Source organism: Drosophila willistoni (assembly GCF_018902025.1).
Source record: "Drosophila willistoni isolate 14030-0811.24 chromosome 2L unlocalized genomic scaffold, UCI_dwil_1.1 Seg168, whole genome shotgun sequence".
NCBI classification, from domain to species: Eukaryota; Metazoa; Arthropoda; class Insecta; order Diptera; family Drosophilidae; genus Drosophila; species Drosophila willistoni.
Window position 1 is genome coordinate 10118145 of NW_025814047.1, and position 12853 is coordinate 10130997.

General features: G+C 36.5%; 1 protein-coding gene across 1 annotated transcript; it reads right to left on the bottom strand.

Annotated features, from left to right (window-relative positions):
* Window positions 1-2212: 2212 nt before the first annotated feature.
* LOC124459857 (endoplasmic reticulum metallopeptidase 1-like) lies at window positions 2213-6881 on the bottom strand. Its single transcript, XM_047009629.1, has 11 exons — window positions 6833-6881; window positions 5647-6187; window positions 5332-5591; window positions 4499-4619; window positions 4284-4438; window positions 3843-4226; window positions 3604-3784; window positions 3362-3546; window positions 3166-3309; window positions 2604-3095; window positions 2213-2522 (listed from the first exon to the last, which is right to left on the bottom strand). Exons 1-11 carry the CDS (start codon window positions 6854-6856, stop codon window positions 2355-2357), a joined length of 2655 nt encoding a protein of 884 aa, XP_046865585.1. The 5' UTR covers window positions 6857-6881; the 3' UTR covers window positions 2213-2354.
* Window positions 6882-12853: the final 5972 nt, after the last annotated feature.

Sequence of the window (12853 nt, forward strand, 5' to 3'; positions counted from 1 at the left end):
ATCAACGCAAACTCCTCCTAGACCGTAAGAGCTACAGAAATTCGCATGTAGGCTTGTACTTACTGCACAGGTTGTATATATCGGATTCAGCCGGATCGGATAAAACGGCAAACTCACGAACAGTGACTTTCCTCAATTACTTCATTATTTTTTGAGCTATAGTCGTGAAATTTAGTATTGGTTAATTACACCTATAAACTGTGACAAATTTGATCAAGATCGGGTGACTATATCATATAGCTCCCAAAGGAACGATCGGTGGAAAACAGTGACTTTGATCAATATCTTCGTTATTTCCTATGCTAAGATTGTAGGCCGTTCTTTAGCAAACATTAGCCCTTTTAGATAAAACGTTTTTTACCTTTGATGGCTATAGATAAGCAAAGAGTCACCAAAAAAGTTGCAAGGGTACACAAACTTTAACGCGGTCGAAGTTAGCCCCGGCCCTCTGGTTTCTTAATAACTTCGTTATTTTCTAAGCATGTGTCATAAAAAATAATATTTGTCAGCTCAATAAATATGTATATACTCGATATGCTGCGATATAAAGCTCATAAGTTGTACTGACGAATATTATTTTTGTCGACTGATCCTTGCTATCGGGGCTATATGATACAGTGATCCGATCTTAATGAATTTTTCATAGTCATTTAAAGGTTGTATATCCTTGCAAGATTTTTGTTACATGATATAGTCACCCGATCTTGAATTGGCACAGTCGTTTATATGTGTAATAAGCTCACCAATATTTAATTTCACGACAATAGCTCAGAAAATAACAAAGTTATTGAGAAAAGTCACTGTCCGTGACTTTGCCGTTTGTATGGGAGCTATTTGATAGTGTTCCGATCCGGCTGAAACTATACAAACTGTGCATTATATACAAGCCTACATGCGAAATTTCAGCCCTGTAGCTCCTACGCTCTAGGAAGATATCACGACGATCCGGACCGACGGACATGGCTATTTGAACTCGTCTCGTCATGCTAATCAAGAATATATATACATACTTTATAAGGTCAGAGATTCTTCCTTTTATACGTTGAACAGTTCTGACCAAACTAAATATACCCTTTTGCAAGTGTATTATAATATGACAAATAAACTGAAATCAGGAACAGCAGGAAAAATCAATATTTTCGTCCGATCGTTCCTATAGGCTGTAAAGCCGTATTCCAAATCAGATGCACTAAAAATGAAGTAAGTTAGTCGCCTCGACGACTTAGGTATACCTACCATACACCAGTAAAACATATATTTCAAATTTATCATAACAAACGCATTTATGTATTTTTAAAATGAATTACGTATTTTAAAATTCAGTTCATATGCTTTTTACAAGCATATTATAGTATCTCGCTCACCCAAGCATATGAGCACACTAGCGCCGCCACCAGCCAACGGCCATCACCGGCCTTATGGAAAAACGTTTATATTTATAACTTGGCTGCTTTTTTGTTGGATATTAATATCAAATTTAAGTGTGCCAAATTTGATTGGACAAGGTAAAAAACTAAGGGATCTCCCTTTACGGGGGCGAAAAGGGGCGTGGCAAAATTTTTATACATACAAATAGTGCGCATTTTCAAAGCAATGATTGTCTAGCTAGAATAGTCTTTGAAATAAACTTTTTTTTCAATTGTGGAGGCGGAAACGGGCATGGCAAAAATTTCATATAAACTCGACTACTTTGCATACTACAGGTGTCTATACATCAAATTTGGTGACTGTAGCTTTCATAGTCTCCGAAATCTGATTGTTTATACGAACAGACGGACGGACAACGTTATGGGGTTTAAGGTAGAAAAAATACATATATACATAATACAATACAAAATACGTATATACATAATACATATGTATTACAAATGTATAAATAAAATCGATTATACTCTTGATCAGGATTAACAGCCGAGTCGATTTAGCCATGTCCGTCCGTCTGTCCGTATGAACACGTAGATCTCCCACTTTCGCCTTCATAACCGATTACCTGTGGGAATTTTCGGACTATCGAACCCAGTTTCAGCACACTAATTAGCCGTATTAATATCTACAACCTAGCAAATTATATTAAAATCTAGAAACATGGAAAATATACGTATAAACGAGTTTTACCAATATTGAATTGGCATATTGATTTTATGTTGTAATATATCTTGCATTTAACAATTAAATGTAAAAAGCTAAATTCAATAAAAATAATTAGGCATATTATAAAATTCCAGTACCCAAGATAGACAAAATGGTTTGTAAAAATATTTGTACATCAAGGATTAATGGTGCGCAAAAAACAATTCTAGAGCCAAAAAAAAATGTAATTCTTGGCGATTTCTAATCGAATAGAACAAATTTCTTTAAAATATATGTCTTTCATAGCTGCTTGGCCATTCCATTGAGTAGGCAAAATCCGGAAGAGTTTTAAGAAACTCCAAACTTGAGTTATCTCGCCTAGCTGTGGGACTCGCATAGTGTCCCGAAACTCCAAGCTCAAATACTGGCATATCCGAATTGTCGTCACTTTTCTAAAACAAAAAAAAAACAAAAAACAGCGCATTCAATTTAAAAAAAATGTTTTATCTGTATCCTTTATATTATCAACTTACCAAAAGCTCAAAATAAAAATCAATAGGCGAATTGTCTTTTCCAGATGTGATTAAAATTTGAAGAGGCGGTTTGTACGTACCCGCATAGTCGAGCATCTTTTGATCGAAGGACCATTTTAATAGTTTCACGCCCAATTTAGGCTTAACAAACAAACCAAGATTTGGGGGCCCACTCAGTCGAAAGAAGTATCGTACTTGATAGCCATTATCTAGGACGGTTCTGTTGATAAGTTCCAACACTGTGGGATAGGGTAATTCTACAGGTTCCCGTCTAGGTAACCATCGAGCCTCATTTCTAGAGGCACACCATCGATAACACGGAATGCCGCACATCAGCTCGTCGCCACAAGTGTCTCCCAGTCGTTGCAAATTAGTCAAATTCATAGTCTGATGAAGTGGCTGCTCCCTATGCCGATCCAACAAATGAAGGTAGTAACCAGAATCTTCAAGACTCAAACTGCCATCATAATCATAGAACCTGCGATTCACTTGCTAGAAATTTAAAAGTGTTCTAAGTTGACTAACAACACAAGGAATCAAAGATTAAACCATTGAACCATACCATTGAATCAACACGCATTACGTTAGTTTTCGATCGATATGGAAAACCGATGTGTGAGAGAGTTATCATGCAGAATATAAACATTGTTAGGACCAATCCGCCGATTATACAGTTTGGGCGACGGAATGCATTGATGAGGGGTGCCTAAATATAGAGAATACAATAACAACGACCTTAAAAGATTTAGAAATCCTACCAGAAAACCAAACGACAAGATAGAACCCAAGGCACACAACAAGGCAACTAACATGTCCGGATTAGGAGAGAGGCCGTTTCGACCTGTCATTGGAATGACAATCGATATGATACTATAAAATCTATAACTTAAATATAAAAAGGGTATTATCTGACCAGCACTAATTATAAGTGCCCAAAAGTAGCCTGCAATCATAAAAAGTGTTAAAGTTATTGCCTTAGATAAGGGCACATTTATCTTACCTCGATTGTGGAGTGTGCTTAGCAGATTTATGACTTGAGAGCCGAAATAAAAAAGTAGAGAAATCATACACAGATACGTACTACGGAAACTTGCAATCGTTAGAATAATACAAATGACAGATAGAAATACACAGTGGGCGTGTTGAGCTATTTGTAAACGATATGCATGACAGATCTTCTCCTACAAATCAATATATGAGTAAATTGCAGTATAGTTTTAATAATTATAATTCACATACCTTTGTTCTTAGAGTTAAATATAGAGTCGTTGGCAATACCAAGCCAATTAATGAGGGACAAATGAAGATGCCAATGAGCAGCCAGCTGTTGCTGAAATAGGTCATTGTGCGGTCGCCAGCATCGTAGAGAACAGACATTAACAAGGGAAACCCGAAAGCCAACAGAAATCCAAAAACGGCCAATAGAAGAAATATGCCGAATTCGCATGCCAATGTGCTAACATTCTCACACGATACTCTCGACATGCGCCATAATGAGACACACACGACAAGTATTCCGCCGAGAGAAAATGACATATTCAAAGCTACACCAGTTGACTCGTAATAGTAGATAAAGAAAAGACCCAGAAAATCAAAGAACACGGAATGGCCTTCGGAATATGCCTATGAAAGGTAATTTCAGTGAAATTAAAAATTTGTAATTTATACAAACTAACTAACCTCTATGTCATACATTTCTTCTGCGTTAGAAATACTACGTGTTAAAGCTAAGATGTTGTCGCCTGAGTTTTGGAGTGAGTCCTGAGATATGAGTGCCCATCGGTCAAACTTTGTATGGTAAACAAATCCATTTTTTACCGTGGCCATATCCAGCCCTGAAGAATGAAAGATTTTGTTCTTTACTATTTGGGAAAAGTAGCTATTTAAAAAGTCACCTGGCACGGGTCCATAATCACGGAAAATTCTAAAATCAGTATCGGAAGGAATAAGTCCGGCTTGAAATATTTCCTCTGCAAGTGTAGTCGCAAATGGATGTTTCACACTATTTCTGTAATGCTAGGGGTAATAATTAAGAATGGTATAAAAAAAAAATTTCAAAGAAGCTAACTTCGGCTATGCCGAAGTTTATATACCCTTGCAGTCCTTGGTAATAATAATTTTACATATTCAAAATTTGTTTTTCGCAACTCAATTCATCAATATACAAACAAAACAATTTTACTTTTTATACTGCAATTTGTTCTTCTTTTCCCTCATTCCCAAAGCTAAGCAACGCACGCATACACATACAGTTTATGTAGCGTTGCGTCTGTGTGTGTATGCACTCGAATTTTTATACATTTTTATGAAAATGTTTCTTCTAAAGCTATATAATATAGTGGTCCGATCCTGATAATTTTTATACTTTATCTGATCCAGATAATAAAAAGAACAAAAAATTTCAGCCCGATAGCTTTTAAGATGACTGAGTAAAACGCATACGCACCGACGGACGGACGGGCGGACAGACAGACATGGCTATATAGACTCAGCCTCTCATGCTGATCAAAAATATATATACTTTATGGGGTCGGAAACGTCTCCTTCTGTGCGTTACAAACATTCGACTAATTTTATAATACCCTCTGCAAGGGTATAATTAGTGAGGTGTTCGTAAAACTGGTAAGAAAACTATTTGGATAATAAAGTCAGAGGCATAGGCATGATTTTAGGAATTATTCAGCTTCGTCGATATTTTTAACTAATAACTAATCATTCATGCTCATACCCTCATTAGCCATGGATGATTAGGTCCGCTTTGGAAAAGTATTTCACGGCCACCCGAGCCAGCGCCTTCAAGGTTAATTACGGTTTTGCAACTTGTGGCCCACTTGTGCTGTGTAATAAACCCGTGAGCGGCTAGCAATGATTGCTCCTCAGCTCCATTAAATAAAAAAACAATTGGATGAAGAAACGTCTTTTCAGATATGGACATCTGGCGTAAGACTTCCAACATGACCACTACCATAAAGGCATCATCCCCCGCACCTGTTTGAAAAGATTAACAATATGCATGGAATTTTGGTTATAGCTTCTATCTCACCCCACGCTCCCGGCTTGGTATCGGTGTGACTATTCAACAGCAAATACGATGTGCTATTGGAATTTTTAGCACTTAGTTTTACTATCACATTTTGTACACCCCGATAAACATTCATCAATTGGTCTCTCATATAGGAACCCGACACATGCTGAACATCCACCTCCAATTCAAATAAATCTGTGACCATTTCTGAACGAATTTTTTCAATTTCATTGAGCAGAAAATCGTAAATTACAACTTCGTTGGCTACATCTCCGGCCACACGTGGTCCCATTCTGTCGATTTCAAGGAGCAAGATTTCTGCTCGTTCCGCTACAAATTCTCCAGGTTTTTCTATTTCCTCTGCTACCTTCAGCCCATTTGGTAAGGAATTAGATAACGGTATCACAATCGCATAAAACAGAGCCATCCAAGCCATCAGAAATCCAGCGCCAAAGTACCAAGGCAACTGTTTACAACTCCGTTTAGCTTCAATACTCATCTCGACCTCGACAGTGTCGATATCCTGCTCTGTTACTCCCTCATTTGAGGTCCCCAATACCTTTGAAAAAGTGACCAAAATTAGTATTGGTGCTTAATGTTTTCCATAGTACTTTTTATACCCTTGCAGAGCGTATTAAAAAATTGGTCAGATGTTTGTAACGCACAGAAGGGGACGTTTCCGACCCCATAAAGTATATATGTTCTTGGGGCTTTTTATTACCAAGGAAAAATAAAGTATGAAAATTGTCAGGATCGGACCACTATATCATATATGTAGCTCTGGAAGAAATATTTTCATAAAAATTGGAGTATCCCCATGAAATTTACTACTGGATAATGGTATTGGATATAAAAACTCAGATCCCAAAATTTGAATCTGATCGGATAAATAGAACACAAGTTACAGTCAATATAAATCGGCTCAAGCGCTGCCTACTACGTCATCATTAAATCAACAGAGCACACACATACACACACAGACGCAACGCTAAATGAACTGTATGTGTATGCGTGCCGTGCTTTGCTTGGGGAATGATGGAAGAAGAAGAAAAAATTGTAGTAAAAAGAGAAATAATGTTTTGTTTGTGTATTGATGAATTGAGTTGCAGGGAAAGAAATTTCAAAAAGTAAATATATTGTTGCCAAGGACTGCAAGGGTATATAAACTTCGGCATAGCCGACGTTAGTTTCTTTGATATTTTACACTATTTTTATCCTTATGCCGCATTTTTGAAATGATTGTTTCCACAAAGACTCGCGACGTGCAACTAAATTTGCTCGCGCAGACTAACCTAAAATTTCCCATATGATTGTTAACCAAGTTTTATAGCTTTTTGCTTTAGCATAAATTTGTTATCTTTTTACTCTAGCACTAAGATAATTAACTTTTATGGTAGAATACCGTATTTTTTGTTGATGTTTCTACTCTTGCCAAGAGGGTATGTTACTTTTAACTACATAAGTATGTACATACATACATACATATGTACATATATATGTATTATGTTGACGTATGTTGCGGGACATTGTAGGGCTATCTTTGTCAACTTTTTGTTTATAGGCCTTTACAACAATAATTTGAGAAAGACTTATACAAAAACCAGAGTGCCGGGGCTAACTTCAACCGCGTCAAAGTTTGTATACCCTTTTTACCAACTTTTTATACCATACACCCATAGGGTGAAATGGTATATTAAAGTCGCCAAAATGTATGTAACAGGCAGAAGGAAGCATCTCCGACCCCACAAAGTATATATATTCTTGATCAGGATCAAAAACCGAGTCGATCTAGCCATGTCCGTCTGTCCGTCCGTCCGTCCGTATGAACACCTAGATCTCGGAGACTATAAGAGCTAGAGCCACCAAATTTGGTATGCAGTCTCGTGTAATATGTACGCTTATCGAGTTTGTTTCAAATTTTTGCCACGCCCCTTTCCGCCCCCGCAATTTAAAAAAAGCGTTTATCTCAAAAACTATTCCAGCTAGAGACACCATATTTGGTATGTATATTCGCTTAGTAAATGCACACATTTTGTATGTATAAAAATTTTGCCACGCCCTTTTCCGCCCCCGTAATTTGAAAAACTTGAATATCTCCCGTATTTTTTTACCTTATGCAATCAAATTTGGCACACTTAAATTTAATACTAATATCTAGCAAAATAGAAAATTTGATCAAAATCGGACAAAAAACAGTCGAGTTATGCATATAAACGTTTTTCCATAAGGCCGGAGTTGGCCGTTGGCTGGTGGGGGCGCTAGGGTGCTCGTATGATTCAGTGAGCGAGATACTTAGCTATGCTTGTAAAAAGCATGTGAAAATGCATTTGTTTAATAAAGTTGAAATATTTGCTTTACTGGTGTATGGTATACCTAAGTCGGCGCGACGACTTACTTACTTCATTTGGTATATAGCCATCAAAGTGGAAAAACGTTTTATCTAAAAAGGTTAATATTTGTGAAAGAACGGCCTACAATCTTAACATAGGAAATTTGGCACAGTCATTTATAGGTGTAATAAGCTCACCATTATTAAATTTCACGACAATAGCTCAGAAAATAACGAAGTTATTGAGAAAAGTCACTGTTCGTGACTTTGTCGTTTGTATGGGAGCCATATGATATAGTGGTCCGATCCGGCTGAATCCGAGATATATATACTCCTGCAGTATATACAAACCTACATGCAAAATTCAGCTCTGTAGCCCTTACGGTCTAGGAGGAGTTTGCGTTGATCCAGACGCACGGACATGGCTATATGAACTCGTCTCGTCATGCTGATCAAGAATATATATACATAGCTTATATGGTCGGAAATGCTTCGTTCTATGCGTTGCACACTTTTCCGAAACCGTTGCGGAATGATAGAAAAACGAATATTCATATTTAGTGCGGCCTCCATTTACCTTAGTTAACTCAAAAATCCTCTTCCTCATTGAAGCCACTAAATTTAATAAAAGGTCCTTTTTTGAGAATTTGCCATTTATTTAGAATTTGCGTTTTAAGATCTCCAACTGTCTCAAATAGGCGATTATTGGCATACAACCATTTTGCAAGAATACCCCCGACATTTTCTATCGGATTGAGATCTGGAGAACATGCTGGCCAGTCAAGGACATCAACATGACATTCCTCCAATACTCCCTTGTAAGTCTGCTCAAATGGATTCTGACGTTATCCTGTTGGAATACCATTGTTTTTTCATGAAATTCCCTTAAAAATAAAATGAGACTACTATACAGAGCCTGAATATACTTGTCACTGATCATGACAAAGCCAATTAAAAAGTTTCTACTTGCAAAAAAACATTGGATCTTTTCTCAAATCATGTCAATAAGAAAAGCCATCAGGACCATCCAGGTTAAACTTCTTCTCATCAGAAAATATGACCTGTTAGGGTAAAAAGTTATAAATATTCTGTAAGCCAGAAGAGGATGATTCAAACGCACTGCTGTCCAATCAATCACAGTATGTCTTTCGGCAAAGTCGAGTCGAGCAACCTTGTGGCGACTTAGCAACATGGGTGCTTTGGTCAGCTTAGACCAGTCATCGCTGACACAGATCCGCCCACATGTGAGGCCGAAGCTCTACAAGAGGTTGATCTGTTGCTGGCTTTGTTAATCCATTTGCGTTTATTCCGCGCACTTAGCAACTGTTTTTGCCCAGTTCGTTTTCTTGATCCATATTCTTCGAGATTGTCCAAAAAAATAACATTGCGTGTCCTAGCATTCAAGACCAGAACGACAACCTAGCGACAATTGTCGCTCCACTCGCTAAGAGAAATGTACAAATGTCTTGCTGAACGCGGGACAATCGAGTATTGTGTCGCTTTTGTCCCTATAGTCGCCGAGACTGTCACATTTTTCGCTCTGGCCACCTGCGACTGGTGGCATTCAATTTTTATAAAATGATATTTTACTATATAATTACACGGGCCGACATGATTTTTGGTGACGTTAACTTGAGAGGTGTTTTTAACTAATTCAGGTACACTGATTCTGACTACATACTCGGCTTTTGCCCATCACATCCAGATTTCGTGAAATCAGGATATGGAACTTAGGCACCCAAAAGTATACTATAGAAAGTTTAAAAATGTTCATTTTTAACCGATTTTAGAATTTCCTGTTCAAGAAATATAGCTCTTGTTTGCAAAAATTACAATTAAACAATTTGTGAGCTGCATAAGATTGATGATTCTTTAAAATTAAAAAGATGCAAATTCTTTGAATCCCTATAGCATACTTTGCGGTTCAAATTTTACTCATTTTGGAACCATGCCAAGTGTAAGATATTATGCATTATAAATAACATTAAATAGGGTCGCGATCTCGAGCTCGCAGCTTGTCGACAGAGGGACGGCCAAGTCCCGAATTTTGGCGGGGAGGGAGAAAAATGGTTGCGATCTCGAGCTCGCAGCTTGTTGGTAGAGGGAGGGAGGAGCTGGTATGAAAAATGGGGTTGTTTTTTTGTCGATGCGAGATGTAATGCTTGTGTACACTGACAAAAAAGTTTATTTTTTATTTTATTTCTCCACTGCATCATCTATCAATTTAGCATTATTAAATTATTCATTATTTAACGCAAAAAGTCCCATAAAGATATACTCGTAAGTTTGGACCTATACAAATTTTTGATATGATTGATATGGGAAAATGCTGCTTTACACAAGTATGTATATACGTACTTGCAAAACAAGATTCTAGTTGAAGCATTGATCTTTTTAACGTGGGGTATTTATCACTTGAAACTTTTTTCCAAAATTCTACACCTGAGTCCTTGATCGCAAGTAATTCGTTATTACTTTGCAATTTTTTATTCTTTATTACAAGAAAAAGAAATGGAAATGGAAGGTCTTCTCTGTGCAGTGATAAATTGAGTCGCGGAAAAAGAGTTTGGAACATGTTAACATATTATGGCCAGGGACATAAAATATTCTTTGATATTTTAAATTCAAACGGGTTTGATCCGAAAACTTTTGAACCGATGCGAACATTTTTTTCATTCGCTATTGTAAAGTATTTGCTTTTTAACCAACTAAAATATTTCCTTAACGAATCTTAGTATCTGGAATAATATAATTGAAAAATAAAATTAATTTTAATGAAGTAAGTAAGTTGTCTCGCCGAATTAGGTATACCATACACCAGTAAAACAAATATTTCAAATTCATACTAACAAATGCATTTACGCTTTTTTGAAAAATTCTGTTCACATGCTTTTTACAAGCATATTTCAGTATCCCGCTCAACCAAGCACATGAGCACACTAGCGCCGCCACCAGCCAATAACCATCTCCGGCCTTATGGAGAAACCTTTATGTTCATAACTTGGCTGTTTTTTGTCCGATTTGGTATTTTGCTGGATATTAATATCAAATTTAAGTGTGCCAAATTTGATTGAACAAGGTAAAAAACTACGGGAGATAATCGAGTTTTTTCAAATTACGGGGGCGAAAATGGGCGTTGCAAAATCTTTACACATACAACATTTGCGCATTTACTTAGCAAATATACATACCAAATTTGGTGTATCTAGTTAGTATAGTGTTTGAAAAAATCGGTTTTATTTAATTTGCAGGAGCGGTAGGGGGCAAAAATTTGAAACAAACTCGATAACTGTACATACTACATGAGACTACAAACCAAATTTGGTAGCTCTTATAGTCTCCAAAATCTGGGTGTTCATACGGACGGACGGACATGACTAGATCGTCTCGGCTGTTAATGCTGATCAAGAATATATATACTTTATGGGGTCGGAAAAGCTTTCTTCTGCCTGTTATATACATTTTGGCAACTTGAATATACCATTTCACCCTATGGGTGTATGGTATAAGTATAAGTGCTTTTCTCAAAGACTATTCTGGCTATAGACACCATATTTGGTATGTATATTTGCTTAGTAAATGCACACATTTTGTATGTATTAAAATTTTACTTTCATAGTTTTTAAAAAAATCTGTTTTATGTAAATTCCAGAGGCGTAAGGGGGCGTGGTCGAAATTCCAATTAACTCTATAGATTTACATACTACACGAGTCTACATACCAAATTTGGTGGCTCTAGCTCTTACAGTCTCCGAGATCTAGGTGTTCATACGGACAGACGGACAGACGGACAGACGGACGGACGGACAGACGGACATGGCTAGATCGACTCGGTTGTTGATCCTGATCAAGAATATATATATGTTGTGGGGTCGGAGATGCTTCCTTCTGCCTGTTACATACATTTTGGCGACTTTAATATACCATTTCACCCTATGGGTGTATGGTATAAAAACCTGAATATATTTGATAATATGACAATACTTATTATCTGTATTACCCCGCATGGAAAATATAAAAATATAAAAGTTCTGTATATGAAACAAAAATATTTTCAAAATACCATTCAAGAATCCTTAAAATTTTTTGTTCGTTAAGATTATCTCTAGTTTCGCTGAAATCCTTCCTTATGCAAATGGCTCCGTTTTTGTATACTACAGCTTACGTTCTCTTGAGTGTTAAATAAAGTTCAACCCAAGAGGCATGTAATAAAGTAAAAAACTATTTAGAAAAGCGTCCTTATCTTTATCCTTATTATTCTTGTTTTTCTAACGGATTAAAAATTTATTGTGAAAAAAAATAAAAATAAATCCAAAAATATTGATATATTGATATTTTTAAAGTTGCATACCAAAAGTTGCATATCATAGTGATAGTGATATTTTTTCAAAACTTAAATTTTATCGATAAGATATTTTAAAAACATACGACAAGCCTAGATTAAACGTTAAAGGTATACCATGCACCAAATATTTTAAATTTCCAAGACCACATAAATAAGTAATTCGTCTCCATGACTTTGGTATACCATGCACCAGGTGAATTAAATTGTTTTTACATGCCTTATGGCATATAACATCTCGCTCACTGTACAAACACACGAGCACACTTTCTTCTGCCCGTTATATACATTTGGCGACTTTCATATACCATTTCACCTTATGCGTGCATGAGAAACAGTTTTTCGCAAGACTACCTACCTATTACTATATTAATTATTTTAATTTAAATTGAAAAAGTTCCAAAAATTGTAAACTTCCAACACTGACAGTGACAGTTAATTTTAATTTCCAAATTGCTTAACTTCTTTATAAAGTACTTCAAAATGCTTCTACTTTTCAAAACAAATGAAAATACAACCAGAGGGCCGGGGCTAACTTTGACCCCGTCAAAGTT

What these genes read in the sequence shown, in the direction of transcription:
- LOC124459857 (XM_047009629.1), bottom strand. Translation starts at nt 6,856, where the DNA reads ATGCGGCATAAGGATAAAAATAGT. An exon ending in TACCAAGCCGGGAGCGTGGG is followed by an intron (nt 5,592 to 5,646) that starts GTGAGATAGAAG and finishes CTTTTCAAACAG; the next exon opens with GTGCGGGGGATGATGCCTTT. An exon ending in ATTTTTATTTTGAGCTTTTG is followed by an intron (nt 2,523 to 2,603) that starts GTAAGTTGATAA and finishes TTTTTGTTTTAG; the next exon opens with AAAAGTGACGACAATTCGGA.